At 41.8% G+C, this 12,475-nt stretch overlaps 1 protein-coding gene across 1 annotated transcript in view; it reads right to left on the reverse strand.

The window, feature by feature from the left end:
- The window catches only part of ppp1r16a (protein phosphatase 1, regulatory subunit 16A), an 11,218-nt gene extending 1,856 nt beyond the window's left edge, over positions 1 to 9,362 (reverse strand). Inside the window, exons 1-9 of the mRNA XM_037694440.1 lie at positions 9,039 to 9,362; positions 7,214 to 7,284; positions 4,172 to 4,317; positions 2,170 to 2,273; positions 1,854 to 1,978; positions 1,556 to 1,681; positions 1,413 to 1,488; positions 1,195 to 1,324; positions 948 to 1,110 (exon numbers count right to left, since the gene is read on the reverse strand). Coding sequence (XP_037550368.1) covers positions 948 to 1,110; positions 1,195 to 1,324; positions 1,413 to 1,488; positions 1,556 to 1,681; positions 1,854 to 1,978; positions 2,170 to 2,273; positions 4,172 to 4,317; positions 7,214 to 7,284; positions 9,039 to 9,285 — 1,188 coding nt within the window. The 5' untranslated portion in view covers positions 9,286 to 9,362. The remainder of the gene's footprint in view (positions 1 to 947; positions 1,111 to 1,194; positions 1,325 to 1,412; positions 1,489 to 1,555; positions 1,682 to 1,853; positions 1,979 to 2,169; positions 2,274 to 4,171; positions 4,318 to 7,213; positions 7,285 to 9,038) is intronic.
- Between the last annotated feature and the right edge of the window lie 3,113 nt (positions 9,363 to 12,475).

The following is a 12,475-nucleotide window of genomic DNA, read 5'->3' on the forward strand; positions in this document are numbered from 1 at the left end:
CCCCCCCCCCCCACTAATTTATGTAAATAGGTAAAGTTGTTAAAGTGGATTTTGATTCTGTTCATTTTCTCAAAACTGTAATTTCTGGAATTTGAAATAAAAAAAATTGATAATTACGTGCGTCTTGAAAGAAAAATACTCCGTGTTTAAACATATACAAATTGTATTAACACTATTAAAGAACACGTCTTAATTATTTATGATACACAAATATTTCCATTGTGTTAAAGAGACAAACTGAAGAAAATTATTTAATAAATATGAAGGTTATGACGACGGGGTCCCTGAAGCCAAAAAGTTTGAGAAGCTCTGGTCTAGAAGGAACAAAAAGCTGCCGGCAGTTACATTTTTATTTTAAATTTTGTTTGTTTGTTTTCTTTATTGCCTGTTTTGTGTTCAAAGACGTGTCCATGTGGACGGTTGATTGAAACTTGTTGCTCGTGGTGCAGTACATTAACTTTTGGGAAAAGGTGTAGATTACCGCTATATAAGATTTTTTCTTCAAACTCCTTTTCATTCAGAACTTTTGTTTATGTCAACAGGTGACATGTTTATTTTGAACTGCAAATGAATTAAATAAATTCAAATTAAATTAGAAATTATAAGGTGCACACAGTTAGCTAAAAGCCAAAGGAGCAGAATGTTAGCAAAAAGCTAAATCTAGCAACATGCCAGGCTAATAATAATAAAAAAAAACACAAAGATAGCTAAAAGCAGCAAAAGGCTACAAACTGAAAAGATCTCAATATTTTTCTTTGGGAACAATTTTGATAAATAAAGGTAAATATTGGTAAGATAGAAAAGTTATAAGAACTATAAATAAATAGCTCCCATCTCCTAAACGAGAAACATTTTGATGCATAAATGTCTAAAAGAGCACAAAGTCTACAGAATTAACGGTAAAAATCATGAAAGCCGAACAGGACGTGAGGAACATGTGAAATCACCCTCACGCCGTGCTGCTGCAGCTCATTGTCAGTTTGCCGGTCTTCGTCGTCGTCCGGTGCTTCGGGCTGTCGGCCGCGCTCCTGCCACACCATCGCCTCTTTCTGGTGCTCCCGCCGGTACAGACTGGACCGCTCGTTGACGCTGACACGACGCACCACCTTACTGCGGGAACAGATGAAGAAGATGGCGAGGAAAGTTAAAAACAAGCATCTGTGCGAAGCGTTCACCCCCTGGCTGGCGTCTCACCCTCTGCTTCCAGTGCTGGACACTCCTCTCTGCAGAGTGCCTTTCTGCTTGTCCTGGCTCTTCATGATGGCATCGTGTTTGTGCTTCAGGTCTGTTAGTTTGGCTCGGACCTCATCGTCCATACAAACATCTGAGAAGGAAACGGGACAGGTGAAACGGTTACATCATAAAACTAGAGAAAGGTGTCAACAAAGAAAAGTAAAAGTCGGTGGTCTCACCTAGAGGCGTCTCATCTAGGACCGACTTTGCATTCAGATTGGCTCCGTGGGCTACCAGCAGTTCCACCACTTCAATCTATGGAACAAATAATTAAACCCTCATAAAACACCTGTTGAAAGTTCTCGTGAGCTGCAGTACACACCTGTCCCCAGCAGGCGGCAGCATGCAGCGGCGTCCACCCGTCAGAGTCTTTCAGCTCCAGCTGAACCCTGTTCTCCATCAGCTGCTCTGCCACAGACATGTAGCCGTTGGCAGCTGCAATATGGAGCTGAGATCAACACAGAAAAGACGACCGTGAGGTCTTTTACGGACCCAACAAAGTTTAAAAACAGAGTTGTGCACGTTTGTCCGCTCCGGACTGTACTGCAACAATATAAAGGCCTTAACACGGTTTAAACATTGTGACGGTGCAGTGCACGGTGCAAGTGTCCCCGCCTCACCAGCGTCGCTCCATTGTTGTCCTGCGCGTTCAGATCTGCGTCACTCTGAACCAGAGCCTGAACGTCAGCGAGCATTTTCTTCTCTTTAGCTCGTCTGCATTCTTTTATACGGTCCTGAGTGATCCCTGAAGAGGAAAATTTAAATCGTGTGAAAAATCCAGACAACAAGGCCAAGAACACCTCTCTTCTGTTGATGTGCTTCGTGTTGCATTTGATTTCAACAGCGACAGACAGCTGTGTTGAATCAGGCGTTAATGAACTTAACAGTCGGACGAATCTTTTAAAATAAAGCAAAGTTTTGGCTCGGCTCGCTGACCCTGTTCGGCCATGATCATCTCCAGCAGCTCGAGGGTGGCCTCGTCCTCACAGAGGTCGTAGGGCATGTTGCCGTCCGAGTTGACAGCCAGCAGGTCGGCGCCACTAGAGGCACACACAAACACACGCTGAACGGGAACAAATGTGCATTAATTCGTCCATTTAAAAACAAAGCGGGTCAGAAGGACACGCTCGCGCTGCAGCCTGATCGACGGTATTTAAAACGCTTTGTTCTGAGATTCTAATCAAAACGATACGAACGCTACTGCAGTCTGTCGATTAATAACCAACGTGAGAGAAAAGTTTACAGCTCAACTGTAATTTACCACATTTTACTACTTTTCTCCATCAGGACATCGCCGTTTATTAAAACACACCAGGTGACAAAACGAACAGCGTGATAAAACAAATAAGAGCCAATAAAATCAAAGTGGAAACATTTTCCACAGAAATACTGCACAAACACTAAAGGTATGAAATCAATGTGTATTTACTGGGTTTGCATATTGGAGTGTGTAAAAAACTAAATTTGTAGCTACAGAAACTGTATTTCCTGTGAGAATGCAGTGTGAATGATTATTGCAGAACTTGCTGAAAAACAGCTGAAACTAGCTAAAGAAAACATGCTGAAATGGAAGAACAAGCAGAAGAAAGCAGAAAGAACAAATTTTTGCTGAATTAGGTGTATATTAGCATAAATGAGCACAAACATTAGGAAATTAGCTAAAAAAGCTGAAATTAGCTAAAAATAGCTGAAAGTAGCTTAATAGGCAGAAAAATGCTTAAACGACCAGAAGGAAATGGAAAGAGCTGAAATTAACTAAAAAATGTGGAATTAGCTGAAAAAGCTCAAATTAGCATAAAAATAGCTAAATAGTAGCTGAAATAGCAGAAAAAGCTGAAACTAGCAAAAAAAAAAAAAAAAAAAAAAGCTAAAAGGAGCATAAAAGCTGAAATTGCCATAAAGAGGTTAATTACTTTGAAAGCAGCAAAGATTATCATGAAAAACTTGAATTTTTCTAAAAACATGAAATTGGCTAAAAAATGCTTAAAAGGCTGAAAACGTCAAAGATTAAATTAGCAGAAGAAAGCAGAAAGAACACGTTTGTCCATTTACGCTGAAAGAAGAAATAACAAGCACAAAACAGTGGAAATTGAAAAAAAGCTGAAATGAGTAAAAAAAACAGTTTAATAGTAGCTAAAACAGCAGAAAGAAGCTGAAATTACCAGAAGTGAGAGCACATTTTTTCTGAATCAGGCTGAAAAAAACATTGAAACTAGTGCAAAAAAATGTGGAATTAGCTGAAAAAGCTTAAATTAGCAACAAAAAAACAGCTAAATATAAGCTGAAATAGCAGAAAAAGCTGAAACTTGGATAAATAAGCTGAAGAGCATAACAAGCTGAAATTAGCAGAAAGAAGTTAGAAGAAGCACAAAAATGTTGTAGTTAGCAGAAAGGAGCACAAAACAGCTGAAAAAAAACAGCTGAAATTAGTTGGAGAACAGCTGAAAAAAGTTTAAATTTGCAGAAAGAAGCTGAAAGCAGCTGAAGCAGAACAAAATGTAAAAGGTTGTAAACAGATCTAAAGATCTGAAGGATGTAAAATGAACTCAGTTTTCTATGAGAGATAAAAGTCAGAAAAGGCTAAATAGTTCAAACAGCTAAAGTTGCACCAAAACCAAAAGTCATGTCGTCCTTCTCCTGAAGGAGCCGAATGTTTTGATTTATGATTTGATGAAATGGCTTCAAAACTGCGGGACGAGAAAAGATGCTGAAAAGTGTACAGAAGAAAACTGGCTCACAATAGAGTGAATGCTTCATAAACGTTCACAGTATTATTATTTTGTGCCGCGAACATTAAAAAAATACACCCAGGAAACGTGCAAACATTAAAAACAACGACGTCACATTTTGCTCCTCATATTCCAACAGTGTCCCGTCCCTTGGTTTTCTTCAACGGTAAACAAACTGAGAATGAGCTTTAAAGCTGCGGTGCACCCACGCTTGGATCAGCAGCTGCACCAGCCCGGTGTGCCCACAGGTGGCGGCGGCGTGCAGCGGCGTCCACAGCTCGCTGTCGCACGCATTCACAGAGGCGCCGGCGTCCAGCAGACACTGCACCACTGCCCCAAAATCATCAATGCAGCACTGAGGAGAGAGAGAGGGTCAGAGAGCGGCATGCAAACAAGAGCGCAAATTACAGGCAAAACAAAGAGGCGGACAAACCTCACGTGCACCGTGGCTGAAGAAGAGGAGCAGAAAGGATTGAACCTGCGCACCACCTCAGCTGAAACTACTACACTCGCTCAAGAAACTACATTCGTGGCTCTGACCTCTGCTGTGCAAACAAGTTTTTTTACAATTTTCCAAGAGTGCCGACCTCTTCTACAAAGAGTTCTCTGTATCCACACGCGCGCACGCGCACCTCTGCAGACAGAGTTCATACAAACTCAAATCGTTGTAAAGCCTCCTGCACACCTTTGGATTATTGTGTGTTTGCAGCAAAACGCAGGAAACCCGTTTCAGTTTCGTCTAAACGTGACTCGTTGATTCAGAGCCTTCACCGTCGTGTCCTTCAGGCAGGAACGACGAGACGTGAAGACGGAACATTTGCCAACCGGACGTTACGTGAAGAAGTGGTCGCCTCCTAATCATAACCGGACGTGCCACCAATAACATTTTTACCGTATTTTCCGCCGTACACGTCGCACCGCTCTATAAGTTGCATCAGTCCAAATATGTCTAATAAAGTGGAAAAAACATAAATACGTCACTTCGCCGAATAAGTTGCATCTATTATGCATCACTGTCACCACTCACAACCTGTAAACGTGGGCCGGTGTTGTGACAAAAATTGATTGACTGCCAAATGGCGGTCACGGGAGCGTGCACGGGAGGACTTTAACAAGATTAACACTTAAAAACAATTATTTATGTGCTCAAAATTATAGTAAATGTGTGTCTCAGTTGAACTTTTACTTAATGAATGCACTTTAACCAGCTGCATTTCACTGGGGCGCTGCAGGCGAGCTGGACGAAGGTGGAAGCTATGGCAAGCTGATTGTGTCATTAATAGCAGCTCTTTCTTCTTCAAATGCGCTAACTTTTCTAAATTATGTTCTACGCAGCGGTATTAAATTGTATTTTCAGGTTTTTCATGGTGTCAGTAATGTAGCTGTTTCTACTTTGATGCCTAAAACTAATTGTGGACATGGTCGCTCGACTAGAGCTGCCACAGGCGGACACGTGCCACTACCAGCCTTTAAAAACTGTTACGGCCACAGATCATTTTTCTGTTTATACTAAAGCATGGACTGACATTCCACAACATATAAAGTCCATCTAAACATTCCCACTTTTTAAGAAGACTCGTGCGCGTCATCTGTTGGACACCTTCTTTTGTAATGAAGTGTGTCTGTGTGTCTATTAATGTGATGCGATGCTGGATATCTGTGTTTTTTATGTTCTGCAGAACAGGAACCTGCTGTAAAACAGCAAAAATGCTGAGCCAGGCCCGATTTCTTTTACTGTTTAAAAATTTAAATAAATAAATAGGCACGTTTACCTATTACATGACACAACAGCATGCCATACCACGGTCTCAACCAAAGATTGGTTTAAATATGGAAACAAAAAACAAATGCCTCGCTTTGGTCTATAAGTAGCGGGGCATGTAAATTACTCAAAAAACTGCGACTTATAGGGCGAAAAATACGGTAATTGAGTTTAAACGAGAACTGCTGACGAGTCTTTGTCCCGGCTGTGGAAGATTTTAGCTGCTGCGCTGCAGATATTTGTCCTGCTGCAGAACCCAAACGGCTTTAAGGACATTTCAGATATCCTTCAGGATTGTCTGGTAGAGAGCGGACATAATGACGGCGAGTCGCCCAGGACCTGAAGCAGCCCCAGACCACCACACTACCACCCCCGTGTTTGGCTGTCGGCGTGACGTTCATTTTCTGAAACGCAGTGCTGGTTTTAAGATGCTGCTGCGGTCAACCAGTTTGAGTTGGTGGTGCTTAGCTTTGGCCAGCGGGCTCCAGTGGAGGAGGTTCACCACTGAGCCGTGTCGTCTCCACTCGTGGAAAACAAAGAGTTCAACGAGTTCTCGAGTCTGAAGGTCTGCGGTGATCAGAGCTGAACGTGGCGACTGAAACTGATCTCAGCTTTAAAAATAATGTTATTTACAGTTTCACAGGTTGGTCCGATCACCCTTTTTGTTTGATAAATTAAATCATCACTTTGTTTTTATTCGGATTGGATTCGTCTGATATTCTGATGCGTTTGCTAATCTGAAACAGTTAAGTGTAAGAAAAAAATCAAAAACTAAAGAAACCAGTACGGGTTTTTTAAACCTCTGAAAGCTTTTGTCGTCTTTTTGCACAGATTCAGTTCTTCACGCTGCCGTCTCCAACGCAAAATAACTGACTGAAGAATTTAGTGCGAGTGCGTTTGATTTACTGTAACTTGAAGTTTTATTGGTCCACTCTGATCTGAGCAGTAATCTCATTGGTCAGATTTATTTATTAACCTTTTATTCATACAGATTGTCTCATTGAGTCAAGAGGACCCACCCCCCAAGACTTGTATTGTGCAGCTATGCGAGCGCCCAGGTGAGACGAGGCTAAATGTTTTGCTCGTTAACCCATTAAAAAAAAACTATTAGCCACATTGTATAAACTGCGGGATTCAAAGTGTGTAAAAAAAAGTAGAGGCTTATAATCCAGGAATTACGGTACATCATAAGACCTGGTAGTGTCAAAGAATAATCAGTGTTTATAGAAATATGTGTTTAATTACTCCAAGTTTTACGTCTGACCATGCAGGGTAAGGCCTTCTCTCTGCATGGTTGTGTGTATTAGTGCATGTGAAGCGTTCGAGTTAACCGTGTTTGAAATAACGGGCGTGTTATTTGAGTTACGATGACCCAAGTTGCTTTTGTGAACAAGTCAAACATCCAGGTAACGTTTGAACGAGCCGAACGTTTGACGAACAAACGTCCGTGCGTTTCAGTCAACTCCCTGAGCTGGGGGCGTGCGCGCACCTGATGTAGAGCCGTCAGTCCATCTTCGTTGACCAGATCTGGGCTGACGCCGCCGTTGAGCAGCTCTCTCACTGTAAAAAACACAAAGACGCACGACAGTTTGACCGACGGCAGAAGGGAAATACAAAACGCATGTTGTGAGCAGAAGCAGAACCGAGCGAGCCGGAGCAGAACGTGAACGCTGAAAAGATTTACAAACATTATTATCCGGATCCTGCAGCCTTGGAAAGAAAAATGCAGAGCCCTCTACAATTATTCAGAATAATTTAGAATGAAATTAAAGGTTAACTCCATCATGTTGCCAGATCTCTAAAGACCTGTTAGCATTTGGAGCGTGCGTGGACGATGACTCTCAGCTACTACCACACCAAATTTAGCTCAGTACCTGTAAAACTGACGGAGTCATTTTACTGTCGACTATGGTCAGTTAACTGCGGTGGCCATCTTGAACAGGTGTAGGTGTGCAGCCAGTGGTTTACATTCAAATCTGCCCAGTGGTTCATGAAATATTTTCCTAACAGAGAAACACGGTAGACGCCAACGGAAAATACCAAAAGTTTTAACCAAGAATAACGGAGATGAAGCTCAGCGATTAATACCGAACTTTAGCTTTATATTTGTAAAATGGGCGGAGTTACAGCCTTTTTCAGTTGTCTGGAGTCGATCAATTGTAGATGTGCATCGATTACTTTCTGGGTTTCATTAAAATCCATCCAGATGGATGTTTTGCTAACGCAACAGACAAACAAAGAACACATCTGCTCACAACTAGGCCTGCTCCATAACAAATGTTGCTGGGCGACTGTCTCAGAAATTATGGCGATAAACGATAATATTGTTTGAAATTTGACAATAATTAGTGATTACTGTCAAATTTAAGATGAAATATTGGTTAATTTTTGTGTGTGGTACCTGTTTTGACCACCGGATAGCAGTACAAGACAGTCTGAATGAAGGATGGATAGTGAGTGAGCGAGCAGCGTGTCTCTTTAAGAAAAATGGGAGGGAGGCCCCTTGACGTGACATGGGCTGCCTCTCTTCGGTTCTCAAAATGGCGGACGCTCGGTGTGGTTTGAGCTCTTTAGCATTTTTCACACAAATCTTTTAATAAAAATCAGTAAACAAGTTCTCGGCTTGTTTTTGCAGAAAAAACAACTTTTTACACGTAGGCACGAGTTTCGACCGTGAATTTTTTGAAGCTTCGACAAGACGGAGGTTTGTTCCCCGAGGTCGGCCTGTTAGCTTAGCTCGTAGCTTAGCTTCTTTTAACGCGCTAAAACTGTGATTGGCGGTTAAAACAGATTTTAAAGAGGGAGGGGTCAGAGCAGAACACCTGAGCCTTCTGTCGTCCAGTGTCTTCAGTAGAAAGAGAGACACGAAGAAACGATAAAAACGATAAATGAAAATGAGATTAATTTCAATTTATCATGCGATTAATTGATTTATTGTTTATCGCGACAGGTCTATGTGCATCCAGTGATTGATGGGATGTTTTGCTAACACGACAAATACGCCTGCTCTCAAGTCTGTATTTCTATCCTGAAGCCGCTGCATTGATTTCCATTCATTTCTTAAGCCTCACCCCAAATAACGTTAGAGCTCGACCAACCCAAACTTAAAGCTCAATCCACAGCTAAGCTCGAAAGACAAACTAAAAATGATCGTATTTGGTGTTGTACTGGTTCCAAATGGGACTACTGGTCCTGACGGGACCGGTAATTTTACCAGGAAAGGTCCTCAAACGTAACAAAAACCAGGTGCACAGACAAAGGTTCCACCTTCAGGGGAGAATAACTTTATGCAAATCACTGTGTGTGTATTTTACCTTCCTCTACGTCGTTGCGTGCCGCTGCGTCCAGCAGAGTGACGGGGGCAGGAAATGTCACTCTGGTCGTGCGCTTCTTCCTCTTGTCTGCTTTGGCCCGTGACCCTCGTGTTGCATCCTTCTCCATCTGCGCCCAAGCCTTCAGCTGCTGAGCGCGGCGCTTCTGGGCGTGCTTCAGGCGCTCCGTGGCGCTCAGACGCCCGACGGTGGCCATCTCAGCCAGCAGCTCGCCGTGATCAGCTGCCATTTGTTTGGTGCTTTACTGCAGTTTGTTTTACGGAGCCTCCGGGAAAAACTAATCCTTTCAGTGAGTTCAGAACTTTCTGTCAGGCCCAACAGGCCCACAGCCTCAAGAACACAAACATGAATAATCAAGTAAACAGGAAAAATATATATTTAAATTGTGATTGTTGATTCCAGAAGAACGTTATTTCAGAAAAGCTTTTATAGAGCAACAATGAAACGGTGGAACGGTGTCCAAGCGGCAGATTTTAGCCACTTTTCAGTCCTTCCATGATGAAACCTTAACGGAGGGCAAAGAGCAACTCGGATGTCAAACTTCTCTCCCGGTCAGACTCGCCTTCATCATTAAATTCATATTTGTGCTGACTGTGTCCAAGACCTGGCTCCAACAGAGGGACGGGATTTGAGAACCCACGTGGCCGTGAACAATGAATCCATCGTTAACGACAGCAGGAGGACTGTGCAGGACTTGGACCAGAGCTCCGGGTCTAAACGGGCATGAACAGAGAAGGCTCCATAACTCGATGATGAGCTTCCTCACAGGTCGTCAGAGGAAGAGACGTTCAGACGAGTTCCTCGGTGACACGTTCTGTGGACAGAGAGAGAAAACGTGCCGCGTTACCGCACAACGCATGCATACTCCCAATCCTGTTATCGTTAACCCCTGAGCTCCTTCCTCTCCTGAAGGAAACCCGAGACGACGGCACGCGTTTCATTAATGATTGACACGCTGCAGTCCAACACACTCTTTAACGGGTTGGGGGTACGAGCACGGTCCGAGCAGGGGAAGAGCACGAGGTCACAGCAGGAGGGACTCTCAGCGCCGGTGGAGCACCAACTCCTGCAAACCCAAACATCCAGTTCGCTCTCAGTACCTCCGTTAACTCCAGGAGAGTTACATGACGCGCACACTCTTTCCAGGCTACTCATACATTATTCAGGCCTTGGCCTGTGCACGCTGAGAGGAAGGTCAACCAGAGGCACCACTGAGACGCAGAGCGACTGATAAGAGCAGTTCCAGCTACCGCAGCGAATAACCAGGGTCTGTGCAGGTGGGGCCGTTCAGACATCAGCTGATTAGATGTGCAACGAGACGGTCGCCTCGTTTTACTGGTCCCACCACGATCGCTAGTTTCTGTTAGAAGGCATGAACAAAAGAGAAACATGAATAAATGAGCAATATTTAAACCCGTGTGCGCATCATCTGTCCTTTAAGGTTTGGACAGACTTGGTGGTAAGTTTACAGCTGCACAGGGAAGAGACGAACTATTTTAAGATGTCTAACCTCTCAGCCATTGTCAGCAGCTACGTAAGGATTTCCTTAGATTGATGTGAAACCCAACACTCCCACAACAGTTGGTAAGGTCACTGTATGCACCAGTCACTAAAACAATGCATGACGTGTCATGAACTTTGACAGCACAGGGCTGAAACACGGGTACCAGGTGAAACATACCAACTTTAACTCAGCCACTCCAGAAAAACAGACACTTTTCTAAACGTTGCCATCTAGAAAGAGCAGCCGTCAGGTGAGTTAGAGGTCAAACCGCTGCTTATTCAACAATTTTTTATCTTTGACAAATACTTATAAAGATTAAAATGCTGAACAGGCGCGTAAAGTCTGATTTATCTGCTATAACCGCCCTCAGATCTTTGCAGGAAAACACAGAACAAAAGTGGTAACAGCATAAAAGTGAAATGATACGAGTCAAAAACTAAAAAAACGACTTAACTCCACAATTCCAAGTGCAGTAAAATAATAAATAAATCTCTAGAGAAACTTGGACTGAGATCATTTCAGGCACAATCTGCAGGATCAGTGAAATAAAGAACACAAAGTTCATGTTCGGTTTGTGCATTTTACCAATTCAACTGTTGTACTTGACTCTAGGCCCGTCAGGATAACATTTGCTGGGTTAATTAATTATAATGATCATAAAAATTATAATAATAAATATTAATTATAATATATAATTATATTATAATAACGGTAATAATTCAAGTCAAGTCAGATTTATTTATAGAGCACATTTAAAACAGAAACTCTTCCCAAAGTGCTGAAGAAAAACATCACATCCTCAAATAAAAAGATATTTACATTAATTAATAATCATGTGATTAATTGATTTATTGTTTATTGCGACAGGCCTACTTTTATTACAAACAAGATTTTAATCTGTAAGGTATAATGTTCTTACTAAATGCAATGGTTTTTAAACGACGTGGGAAAACGCTGCAAATTACACAAACGTGTCTCTCGCTGCTGTTTTGAGTTAAATTCTGTTTTTTTTATATATTTTAGAGCAAAAATCTAAAAGGTCTGTGGATTATAATCCATTTTAGATGTAAGCTGGCACATCTAAAAAAGAAAAGAAAGAGCTGCTATTCTGTTCAGAGGTCAGAAACTACAGGTCTGCAGTTTGATGGATAAGAGACAAATCAATAAAGTGTAATTTATTAAATCATGCACTTTAAACCCTCTCCTAAAAAACTGATAGCAAGAATAAAAACTTTAATTGACAACATTTGTTTGTATTTCTTTATGGAAAACAGTCAAACTTTGGATGATGGAAAGTATTTTTTCTTATTAAAAAATAATTAGCAGGATTCTTCAGAAAAACGTCTTTGGTTAAAATCGGCACTTTTCTCTTGACCTTAGTCTGAAAAACAAACGGTCCCGACCGCAGCTCGAACAGACGGAACAACAATCTCATTAACAACTTGAACGTAATCCTGGAAACACATCACTTCCACTTTAACACTCACCAACTATCCGTTTTATTAAAAAACGGGTTATTATAATCCTGCTATGTCAAACTTTGAATTTATTTTCTGGAATATTAGAAAACGACAGATATTATCAGAGTCCAATCACACATTTAGAAACATATGTTTCCAGATTATGCGTGTTCACGGCACGAGCCAGACAAGACAGATCTCAGCCCAAGCTGATCCGTGATCAGTGCAGGTTTCAGACGGCTCAGCCACGTTCACTGTTGTGTTGACCATACAAACAGATTCTCACACAAAAACAGAAGCACAACAACAACAAATGTAGCTACGGGAATTAATTTCACCCATAATATCCAGCATTTATGGAAGCCCATTCCCATCATGAAAGAAAAAATAAAAACTCAACAAAAAGTCATAATTTTGACTTTTAAATTCATAACTATGAGAATAAAAGTCATAAT

The sequence above is a fragment of the Nematolebias whitei genome, chromosome 20 (assembly GCF_014905685.2).
Source record: "Nematolebias whitei isolate Nwh7 chromosome 20, NemWhi1, whole genome shotgun sequence".
NCBI classification, from domain to species: Eukaryota; Metazoa; Chordata; class Actinopteri; order Cyprinodontiformes; family Rivulidae; genus Nematolebias; species Nematolebias whitei.